The 12,075-nt window shown below is 35.6% G+C and overlaps 2 protein-coding genes across 12 annotated transcripts in view; one reads left to right on the forward strand and one right to left on the reverse strand.

Moving 5' to 3' along the window:
• Positions 1-12,075, reverse strand: part of srsf3a (serine and arginine rich splicing factor 3a) — a 15,790-nt gene that overhangs the window by 383 nt on the left and 3,332 nt on the right. The window contains exons 2-9 of one of the 11 annotated variants that reach the window (XR_012407216.1): positions 10,809-10,903; positions 6,514-6,584; positions 4,419-4,453; positions 4,063-4,273; positions 2,589-2,744; positions 1,829-2,226; positions 1,410-1,445; positions 70-156 (exon numbers count right to left, since the gene is read on the reverse strand). Coding sequence is in view for 4 of the 11 variants with exons in the window: in XM_073952653.1 (XP_073808754.1) it covers positions 70-156; positions 1,410-1,445; positions 2,589-2,744; positions 4,063-4,273; positions 4,419-4,425 (497 nt within the window). In the remaining 7 variants the exon portion in view is untranslated. Of the gene's footprint in view, positions 1-69; positions 157-1,409; positions 2,227-2,588; positions 2,745-4,062; positions 4,274-4,418; positions 4,454-4,956; positions 5,073-6,513; positions 9,128-10,636; positions 10,785-10,808; positions 10,904-12,075 lie in introns of those variants that run through there. The other 10 variants (XR_012407215.1, XR_012407214.1, XR_012407213.1 and 7 more) reach the window with 10 other exon arrangements.
• Positions 10,811-12,075, forward strand: part of fkbp5 (FKBP prolyl isomerase 5) — a 25,011-nt gene continuing 23,746 nt past the window's right edge. The window contains exon 1 of the mRNA XM_021476795.3: positions 10,811-10,965. The gene's annotated coding sequence lies outside the window, so the exon portion shown is untranslated. The remainder of the gene's footprint in view (positions 10,966-12,075) is intronic.

The following is a 12,075-nucleotide window of genomic DNA, read 5'->3' on the forward strand; positions in this document are numbered from 1 at the left end:
AAATGTTCTGTGAACAGATCTGTAAATAATTCAGCTATGCTATTACACTACTTGGAAGTGGAAACCAACCTGCGTGATCCTGAGAAAGACCTTGAAGGTTTATAGTTTCTATCTCGAGACAAAGACCTCTCTCTTCTCCTCTCTCTGGAAAGGGACCTATAAAAACCAAGTAAATACAAGTGAAAGTGTGTTAGTCATAAGATGAAACGAGAAGAGGGCAAATTAAGAACAGCCATAAATAAAGTCAGAAAAACTACTTATGGTGTTGACAAAACCTGTGAAGCCCAAAGTATACTTGGTTTCATTTTTAATGCCTATGCAAGTGTCTGCTATATGGTGGACTAATTTCACCAAAATATTGTGGATAACCTGGTTTTTGCAATTGCAAATAGTTTACTCTTGTAAATGCGCAGACATTTATTTTCAAAATCATGTTGGCTCAATCCCAATTCTATTTTTGCACTCCTTGCCCTAGGCCCTTGAAACAGTGTGAAGCGAAAGGGCTTCAAAATTTACCCATAAGAAATGGATCGAAGAAAGTAAAAGTCATTGCAAGAAGAAAGTTAACGCAATCTTGTTTCATATGAGACTGACAATTACGACTGCTGTAGTTATTCCAGTTGCGTTATTTTTTTTTAGTATTTATCTTCAGGAAGTCACTGAAGGCAACAATATCATGTTATAACAATACGTGGCAATAAGCTCATAATTGTACTGTGCATTTACACCATGGCCATATTTATCTGTGTACACGCACAAACACAACATAAACATAACAGCAGACACTGTAAAAAGGTCATTCCCAGCCACCAGACCTTTCTGACAGGGTTTTCGAGTGTCCGATGGTAAAGTATGTTGTGAGACTACTATATAGGAGCTATTATTATCAAGCAAAATTTTGCGGTTTTTATTGTAGCATGTTTTTTTTTACACTAATGCAGTTATGAATGTATTAAAACATATGCTTGTTTGCTGTAAAAATTCAGAATAATGACAATACTAATTTGTTCATCTCCTTTTTTCTGTGTGCAGCCATGCTGTCATTGTAGCTGGCATATTCTGGGAAATGTTCATACCCCTAGGTTTGGAGTATAGTCCTAAAAAAACTCAGTTTCAAGGGCTATCTAGCCCTTTCCCTTAGCCTTTAACCTTCAAGCTAAAGAGAATTGGGACACCCCTACCCCTATAAGTGAATGCGCAAAATGAGGGGTAAGGAAAAGGGCTGAGTGGTAGAATTGGGATTGGGTCTTTAACATTGTGAGTGTATGTGTGCATTTAATACATTTTTGAGGGCTATATGATTTTCTATGCGTGTATGCCGACACGACTTTAAACAAAAAAAAAAACAAAAAAAAAAAACAAAAACAAAGTATATTTGGGCTTTACCAAAAAATAGATAAGCAACTCACCTGCTCCGACTACGGCTAAAGCTCCTCCTGGGAGACCTAGATGTACATTTAAGAAATACTGACAAGTCAGGGGTCAATACTGTCAAATACTTGACACATGCAGCGCCACGCAATGACAAAACTCATTTTCTGAACAAAAACCTGTTATTCAATCACGGTCTTTAAGCCCAATATGGGCACAGCAATTTTTAAATCTATCCGAGCTGGCTCTTCTCAATCTGCCATAATTTGCCAAGCCTTTGATCAACAATGTTCAGTATGAATACTACTGTAACGCAGAGGGCTGTTCAAAAATTATTAGTTAAAAAATCCCTCTGAATACTGTAAAATACATGTACATCACGAAAAAAGTTGTACCTCAAAACCACCAAATAAATCAAATTCAATGTCATTAAGCGGAGGAAAAGGCGTTAACTTACTAACAAGCTAGTTATGATGCAGTGAAGCTGAGTGCTGGTCAGGAGGGCGAAATTTGCGGGGAGATTTTGCCAGATGGTTGCTAGATGTTAACTGCTATACAGTAGGTGGCTGAAGATGTCAGTTAGATGAGGACTGCTGAGGGTATGTTGTCATGTAGACATTTGGGGAGGGGGCATAAGACCCGTCGATTGGTTGTAAATGTGGCGTGGTTGGTTTTGCCGATCAGGTTAACGTTGGAGGAGGTGAAGGAGCCTGAGAGAGAGGCATGCTCAGGAACCAATGGGCTGGTGGCCATGCTTGAATCATGTGAGCTGATTGGTGTACGCTGGTCACATGATGCTGAAAGAGGGCTAGTTGACTGACTCAGAGGTAGATGAGTAGAGGCTTGGTGATGTCTCTGAAAGGGGGGGTGGGGTGGTCAGCTTCATTAATATAAATAGAAAAATTACAGAAAAGCCAAACAATAAGACTCTTTGGAAACCTGTGACTACAACTCAACTTAATGAATATTCCTGACCAAAAACTCAATGTGCTCATTTAGAATAGAGAACATCAGTGGGGGCAAATGAAGCATTGGTTTACCAATACAAATGCTGATTACTCATCAGGGCAAGTACAAATAAATTTTTTTTTGGAAATTTGGCCAATTTATGAATAAAAAATTAGGGCTGTCAGTCTCATTCTGCCCATAACTGAGCTTGTGGTGATAGGGGATAATGACCAAAACATCTAGACATCTGAAAAAAGAAGAAACTGTACCGGTGTCTTGCAGGTGGGCTGCTGCGGCGTCTATAATCATCACCACGTCTATAATCGTCTCGTGGCCGGCGACTCCATGAAGGAGGTGGCCCTCGAAACCTTGAACGTTTCTCACCATTGGACATTTCAACTCGGACCCGACAACCGCACAGTGTTCTGAAAGCAGACAAACACAGGATAATAAAAACACTTTGCATGCAGTCCAATCACCCAGTAAACAAGCTATTCTATTGTGATGCATATAAACTGCCATTTTGGTTATTTTAGTATTTAGTTTATTTATTTGTGAGATTTTAATAATTTTCATGTAAAAGCTTTTGTTGTTTATTGCTCTTTCCAATATTAATAAAATATATCAAGGTTAAAAAAAAAATCTGCATATTAATTGGTTTGGATTTGCTCAAATGCTGTCATATCAAATGCCATTTACTATTTTAGCTAGTTTATTATTGTAAGGCTCTTTTATTTTAGGTTCTTTAAGCCAAATTTAGGTTTATATTTTTCTTTTTGAAATCTACTATTATGGTAAAAAGACATTTCAATAAGAATGTTAAAAATTCACAAAACTTAACAAAACTTTATTAAGCTATTGATAAATTGGTGGATTATTGGATAAGCCCATGAATAATGCAAAAGAGACTGGTCTGTTAAAGGGACAGTTCACCCAAAAACGAAAATTTACTTACCCACAAATGGTTCCACACTTTAAGTTTCTATATTCTGTTGAACACTAAACATGAATTTATTTTTTTAAAAGCTGAAAACCTGTAACCATTGCATTCCATAGTAGGAAAAACAAATAATATGAGAGTCAATTAGGCATGGGCTGATATAAGATGCTGACGATATTGATTACCTAGAATAAATTTATCTCAGTTTCACGGTATTGTGCTTACTGCTCTAAAATACTTGTCCCTATTAAATGTTCGGGTAAAAAAAAAACAAACAAAAAGTTTTCCCCCTTTAAACACAATTTATATTATTTTAAGAAAAAAAAACAAAAAAAATTGGAGCAGTAAACATGTCGGGCTAAATAATACAAATAAATCATTGATTTCTGCTTTTTTCAAACACATATCTCTTTACAACTTAAAAAAAAACAAATGTATCTTTTCTGCTAAAGACATTGTCCTAAAAAAATTAATGCATATACTGTAGGATCGGTATAGCAAAACAATTGGCAGCCTTAAAACCTTGACTTTTACTAGCTGTGGTATACCTTGAAACGGTTATCGTGCCATGTCAAGAGTCAATAGTTACAGGTTTTCAGCTTTCTTAAAAATATATTTTGAGCGCAACAGAGGAAACTCAAACAAGTTAGAAACAGTTTGGATTGAGCAAAGAGTAAGTCAATTACAGAATTTTCATTTTATTGTATACTATCCCCTTAAGCCTCTGATTAATCAGGACATTTTAATCAGCTGGACAATGCAATATCAGAGGACTTTCTTCCTGAATTTAGAGAATGTTTTACCTTCCATCTAGCTCCCTCACAGCATCAGTTGCATCTCTTGGGTCTTCAAACTCCACAAAAGCAAAGCCGGGAGGATTTCTGGCCACCCATACGCTCCTCAGTGGACCATAATAGCCAAACGCTCTCTCAAGTTCAGTCTTATTACCACTGTTGCCTAAATTTCCAACATAGACCTTACAGTCTAGCGGGCAGTCCCGGGTTAGGGAAGGATCTATAGAAGGGGAAAAACGGTTCAGATGTAAAATTATTTACAATGTCCTTTATTAAAGGCTTCTTATGTTCACCCAACTCATCTAAAACGGATAAAATAACAACATTTAGGGTGGATGTTAAAAGAAAATAGGATAAAGCCTTACCCCCCATGTCTTCAATTCCAATCTCAACTGAACACCTAAAAAGCAGCAAAACAAACAAACAAAAAAAAAAACATATACATTAAGTATTCAATTTAAATGAATGGTTATAGTTGTGTTACTTTTAAAACATTCATTTCGTAGCACAAACAAACATACTAAAGAGAATGAAATTATTTCTTGAAACAATGAGAACACTAACGCTAGCATTAGCATGCAACGCTGAATTACCCAGTGGAGTTAAGCAAATTGAACACGATTTTAGACCATATGAACATTGATCGATAGGTAAACAGTTTGAAGTATACAAATACTTTCCATTTTAAAGTGTAAATGCTCTGAATACTGGTAGATTTGTTACGCGCTACGTGCACATACCAAGCTAACAGGCTAACGTTAGCATTTGTAGGCCTGAACGCGACAGACACGCAAAAACAGCGCATCAAACCGATTTAAATGAACAAATCAGACTGCATTATTGTTTGTTCTCAAATCACACACCTATTCAACATGAGTAAATAATGATGTTTTTTCAACTTACCGGTATATATGATTTGTATGTTTTAGCGAAATGGAAAACGCACCTAACACCTCGTTGCTTTCGCGCTAATACAGACCACGGGTTCTCGCGAGCAAATGTAAATAAAAAGCACTTCCGGTTATCTTCGAGATAAGCTCCGAAATACATCGGAAGTACGCCAAATGTAAGCTTTAAAAAGTGTTCATACACGGCTAACACAGCAACGTTTAAATTTAAACGGATAAGTTTAATGGTTAAATTACAACGTTGACGTAATAATAAAATATGAAAGAGATGACGACATTACTTCTATCTGTTGTACGTTTCCAGGTCTTCTCAACATTGTTTTTACGAATTTTGATATACTTATATATATATATATATATATATATATATATATATATATATATATATATATATATATATATATATATATATATATATATATATATCAAGACAAGAGAACTAGTATTCAGTGATATTCTACATACATGCAGAAATATTTCATTAATGTATGTTAAAACCACTTAAAAATCACCCCTTATGTTAAGTGACACTTGGAAATTATAGGTGAAATGAAATATACATTTACATACATATATACATACAAATGCATATGCTTAGGTTTAGACAAAACATTTTTTATTGATTAATTGCATATATATATTTTTTTAAAAATATTATCTGTAACTTTTTGGATTAGCAAAGTGGGGTCATAGGAGTGTCAGATTTATTTAAGCTAAATCTTGGGGGCAATAGTTCAGTCTTGTTTTGAATTAAGCAAACACCGGTGGAGTTATGTAACAGCCTTGTATTCAAATAAAGAGCATTACGCTGGCTGACTTTATTTTTGTCTCACTGGGAAGGTTGGTGAGTATGCATGTATGTTCTCACGCATCTATCTGCACTCCTCTGGGGTTGTTCCATTTATTTTGACTGCTGTTTTCTTGGGCAACTTCTAAACAAATGAGCATCCCTTGGAGAAAGTAATATGTATTTCCTCATTCTTATATTCCGTGTGTATTTCTATGCAAGACAATGTGAATTTGTGAGTTACCACACACGGCACAGAATGTTTTTTTTCCGCCCAGATTAGTACTGCACATTCTGTTCTGTTTTGCTTCCTGATGACTGGTTTGCCTCCCATGAACCCGCCCTCTCACTCTCCATAAAAGCAACATATACATGAGCACTGAAGCACACACACTCTGTGGTTTGAATGGCTTTGTCTAAATGGTGATAAGCTACTTAGAGTCACGTACACACAATAAAATGACACAGATAATTGAATCCAAATTACAAGGATTTAATGTAAATTTTAATACTCACAAGGTCAAACATCTTACAGTAAGAACATACATTTGTAGTAAAATCATTTAAAAAGTATTTACAGGTTTTTTGGGGGACAAGAAAAATGTCAGTTTGAAGTATATTACTGGTCTAGTCTGAAATGTGGTTGGTGACAAGATGTATATATCAGGCTTTTGTAAATGTTCTTTTAAGATTATTGCAAAATACCATTAGCTAACAGTAATGGGCGGTCACATTTTAGATTGAATTATGCAACTGTTCTACTACCTGAAAGATTACCGGAAGGTGTTCTGAGATGTCACACTTGTACTGTATACAGTATGTGACAGCCGTAGGCTCTGTAAAAGAGAACAAATGATAATTATAACAATCTGAAGTCATTACTTGTCAAGCCAGTCACATGACTTTGGGATGCTTTTTGTCAGTAGTATTCCTCTCATGCATTCATGGAATACTCAGATGACCCAATACCTTAAACTCCGCTGTCACAAATACGCAAGTGCAAAATAACTTTATTTTTGAACCTACAGCATGTAAAATCAGCATGTAGATCAGTAATTAAGTTACTTGTAATACAATTAACTGACACAAGAAAAACATATTGAACACATGAAGGGAGGTGTAAAAGGCATGGAAAGCCCAGACAGCATCTGAAATCTCTCGTAAGTTAAAAGCAATCCTGTCCTTCATCAGCAAAATGAATATTATCTGCTTCAGTCCCAACACCTATGTTACCAGGAGGATGGGGATGAAACTAGGGTGGATATTTCAGCAAGTCAATGACACAGCCAAAGAAACTCTTAAATTGGTTTCGGAAAACAAAATAAAGCCGCTAGAATGGTAAATACAATCACCTGATTTAAATCCAATAGAAATTAAGGGCTAAATATCACAGTAAATAGACAAGACCCACAGAACAATCAAGATTTGTAAATTCTGTTGAAGTCTGAAGAAAAAATCTCAATGCATGTGTGACGCCACCGATCCTACATCACCCAACCCGCTCCGAGCTGGGATCAAATCGGCAACATCTCACATGGAAGTCGGTTGCTCTAACAAGGAGGCTAAAGACCATGGCCTCTAGCATCTGACACTAGAGCACATTTTAGAGGTTGGAGAAGTGAGGTTTACCTGCACAGCACATCACTAGCTGGCCTCTGTTACAATCACCCCCCTAAACCTCACTCCCCTCCAGGTCACGGCACCAATGTAAACCCACCGGTCCTGCACCACCTAACCCGCTCCAAGCTGAAATCGAACTGGCGACCTTTCACATGGGAGTCGGTTGCTCTAACATGGAGGATAAAGACCATCGCTTCTAGTGTCTGTTGCTAGAGCACCTAGAGGTCAGAGGAGTGAGGTTTACACATGCAATTATTCTCCATCAAGAGGCACTTTAAGTTATCATTACCAAAAAAAAAAAAAAAAAAGACCTATGTACAATGTATTAACTACATTTTAGTAATCCAGTCTCCTTGTGTCTCCCTTAGAAACATTTACCAGGAACATTTTAATACCTACCCAAAGTATGTCAAAAATGTCTAATCACTTTTGACCTACATTATTTTAAAGTAAACAGAAAACATTAAAACATTTCTGGGTATAATTTGCATTGTGATTTGTGGAAAGAAGCGTCCTCCCACCTTTCCCAATAGTGCTGGTTCCATAAGTGTTTTAGGAAGCAAGGTCTGTCTCAGGTGTGTCTCAAAAATCCTGAAAATTGATAATAAATCATTTCAATTGCCCCCTGGTGGCTGGTTGATCTACAGACCACAAAATCCACCCTCTCCATGCAGAAAAATGGAATTAGTCAATTGCACAAAGAATAAATATTTACCTAAAACTGATGTACTAGTATTAATTTTCTAAAATGTGTCACAATTGTGTGATTATGATCGAGTCTGTGGAACTTAGCTGGATTTTCATTCCCCGGCTAGAGTTAATGATCATTAGACCTACAAGCACACATTCTGTCTCAAAATTACATCATCGTCACCTTCCAAAAGATAACACTGGTCATATCTGCTTCACATTTATACAGCTGAAGGATGTAGAGGGCTATACTAATAACATTTTTAACAAATGGATACTTGTATCACTCACTTTCCGTTGGCTTTGTCTCTGTTTCATCAGGGGTCGCTAAAGCAGAATAACCTGCTTTAAGCTATAGTCACTGGACACTTTTTTAGGTACACCATTCCAACTGCTTGTTAACGCAAATTTCTAATCAGCCAATCACATGGCAGCAACTCAATGCATTTAGGCATGTAGACGTGGTCAAGACGATTTGCTGCAGTTCAAACCGAGCCTCAGAATCGGAAAGAAAGGTGATTTAAGTCACTTTGAAAGTGGCATGGTTGTTGGTGCCAAACAGGCTGGTCTGAGCATTTTAGAAACTGCTGATCTACTGGGATTTTCACGCACAACCATCTCTAGAACTTACAGAGAATGGTCTGAAAAAGATAAAATATCCAGAAAGCGGCAGTTCTGTGGGTGCAAATGCCTTGTTGATGCCAGAGGTCAGAGGAGAATGGCCAGACTTGTTTGAGCTTACTCAAATAACCAATCATTACGACCGAACCGAGGTATGCAGAAGAGCATCTCTGAATGCACAACACGTCGAACCTTGAGGCGGATTGGACAATAGAAGATTGGAAAAACGTTGCCTGGTCTGATGAGACTCGATTTCTGCTGCAGCATTCGGATGGTAGGGTCAGAATTTGGCATCAACAACATGAAAGCATGGATCCATCCTGCCTTGTATCTACGCTTCAGGCTGGTGTTGGTGGTGTAATGCTGTGGGGGATATTTTCCTGGCACACTTTGGGTCCATTAGTACCAGTTGAGCATCATGTCAACGCCACAGCCTACCTGACGAGTTCTGAAGGCAAAAGGACGTCCAACCCAGTATTAGTAAGTTGTACCTAATAAAGTGGCCGGTGAGTGTATTATTACAGGGAAAAAATAACAATTTGAGATTCAGAAAGGACTTTTTTTATTACTGTTTATGTACTTTTTTTGTAATATGGACTTGAGCTGATTATCGGTTTTAAGGTTTACCTAAAATTTTCTGTTATACTATTCCTAATGTATATGTAAAGTTTATTTTTATGTGTTTTGAAACTAATAAAGTCAGCAGAAGTCAACGATTTATTTGAATTATTTAGCCTGACTTTCACTGTTTCAAAATATTATAAATGTTTCCTAAAATAAAATGTATTTTGTTCAATAGGGAAAAAAGTTTTTATTTTTTTAACGTTTTAAAATAACTTATTTTAGAGCAGTAATCACAAACCGCGAAAGCGTGATATTTTTATCCAAGGTTAGCATACCATCAGAAACGTACTGGCCCATTCCTATATGGACTGAATGTTTTAATCATCTCCTAATGATTAAAGTAGATCAAGTATATGTCACTTGATAAATCTCTGTTTTTAAAACCATGATGTGTGCTGCCATCATTTTTATTTCATTGGGAGTATTTTTCCTATAGAGAACTTTTCATTAAAGCATTATGAGCCACGAAACAAACCAGCCCTCAAGAAGTGTAAGTTGAAAGTGTAACTTAAAAATTAAATTCAGACAAAAAGATAAGGATACAAGATTAAGCATTTAAAACATTCTCTCTCTCTCTCTCTCTCTCTCTCTCTCTCTCTCTCTCTCTCTCTCTATATATATATATATATATATATATATATATATATATATATATATATAAGAGAGAGACACAATTTACTTGCTGTGACTGATTGGTGGTATTTTCTACAGCTTTATGCAAAGGATTTTTTTTTTCAACACAAATTTCACTATTAAGCATAATTGTTTAATGTGAATAGTTATATTTGACAAAAAATTAAATTAATTACCACACCTGGGAACTTAAGACAGACCTGTATTTTATCTTGTATATTATCATAAATTTGTAAAAAAATAAAAATAATAAAAATAAAATAAAAAGAATCACAATGTATAAGTGAAGGGTTTTACTTGTTGCACTCTATTCTACAGAACATTTACAGAGTAACAAGTCGTTGCTCTCTCTTTAGGATATGTTTTTCACTAGGAATTTAGCAAACTGATTTGTATGGGCTACATAATTTATTATATATCGGCATATAAATATTTATATCTTCTAATTATTAAGAAGTTGTTACACTATACGTAAAATGAACAGCATTTTCACTTCCAACTTGAACTCTAGTCATCACGACTAACAATGACAGAATAAGACAAGAAATAAAACCACATAAACTGCACAGTGAATAGAACCAGTTAAAGGAAAAGCGTGCATAACAAAAACAATAAACTTTTTACTTTATTACCACTCGAAACACAACACATGAAATAAATTCGGATCTTTAAGAAAACAAAGGTTGTAACAGACTATTACCTCTCGCCTTTTCATATATGAGAAGGTCCGTTCGGGCGAATAAACACACGGACGCATGCCATGTTAATTCCACTTCCCAGACGTTTGTATTAAATGTACCCAAGCTTCAGTCTAAAAACAGACGACGCGTGTGCGAAAGAGCAGGTTTGTCAAGTTCAGTACCACTTCTTACCTCCGCTGCGCCGATGAGTCAGTCAACAGAGCCTCTCCACCGCACGTGCCATTCTGAACCAGAACATTGAGTTCTTGACGCGGGGACCTATTGATCTGAGAAACCAGTGGGAAAAAGGAATATTCTCTTGACTCTAGCCCAAAATATCGACATTAAGGTGATGCTCATATAACCATTCCTTATTGCATGCAGCTCCTCTCATTAGTTTTCATCCCCAATACCCCAATAACTCCATACAAGAAAAGATGTTGGGTATCATTTGTCATTGTGGACTCATTAATGGATTCTGTTTACACGGTTCATTTTTAAAATACTATAGACATGTCATCTATAGGTGTAAATTGCCATATAGTCTATATGTGTAATTTGTGGATTATATATCATCATGAACTGTTTGAACAAATGTGCATTGAGGTTTTTTTAAAGGACCTTTTCTTGATTATACAAATTATTCATTTTCTTTTAAGGCTAAGTATCTGTTATTGGTTTTCTTGATGTATAGTTATTTATTGTATGATGTATTGTAAATGTCTAATATCAGCAAGGACTACAAGTGGTGGAATTGGGGAAATTATGGATACCCTGGCAAACATTTGTTTAGAAAAAAAGTTATCTTTTGATATGTAATTCATTTTATCCATGTTTAATTGCAGGCCTAATGATATATTTACAGGGCTCGTATGGGTGCTGCAATCCTTGAAAATGCTTTCAAGGTGTGGAAAGTTGTTAAATTTTTGATAAAGCACTTGAAGCTGCTTGAAAATGTAATTGTTTTGCTTTAATAATAGTTTACCTTACTAAATAAGTAATCATTTTTAAAAGTTAAAAGTAAAAACATTTAAAAGTTTAAATAAAATAACATTTAAATAAATAAATAAAAAATCTTTTTGGGCTTGGGGCAAACATGCCATTAAAATTGAATAAATAAAAAAGTCAATTTATGGTTGAAATATGCTTTTACTCTGACCTGTACATTTTAAAGTATATAAAAGAAGCAGTGATCATACAAAATGTACATAATTTTAGCTAAAAGACTTTTTTTACTGAGTGGAGGATGAGTCAATATACTGTTCAGTGGTTAATAAGCCACAAGTCACAAATCTTGATCAAAGCCTTGTTCTAAAAATAGTGCATTGTATAATTAAAAGGATATATTTACTCAAGTAGAATCCTGACAGTATAATCCTTCAATGTGTAAACTTTTCACTACCAAATAAGTAACAATTCAAACTGTAATTTTTATAGTTTGAAAATAATTGACATCTAC

This window comes from Danio rerio, chromosome 6 (assembly GCF_049306965.1).
Source record: "Danio rerio strain Tuebingen ecotype United States chromosome 6, GRCz12tu, whole genome shotgun sequence".
NCBI lineage: Eukaryota > Metazoa > Chordata > Actinopteri > Cypriniformes > Danionidae > Danio > Danio rerio.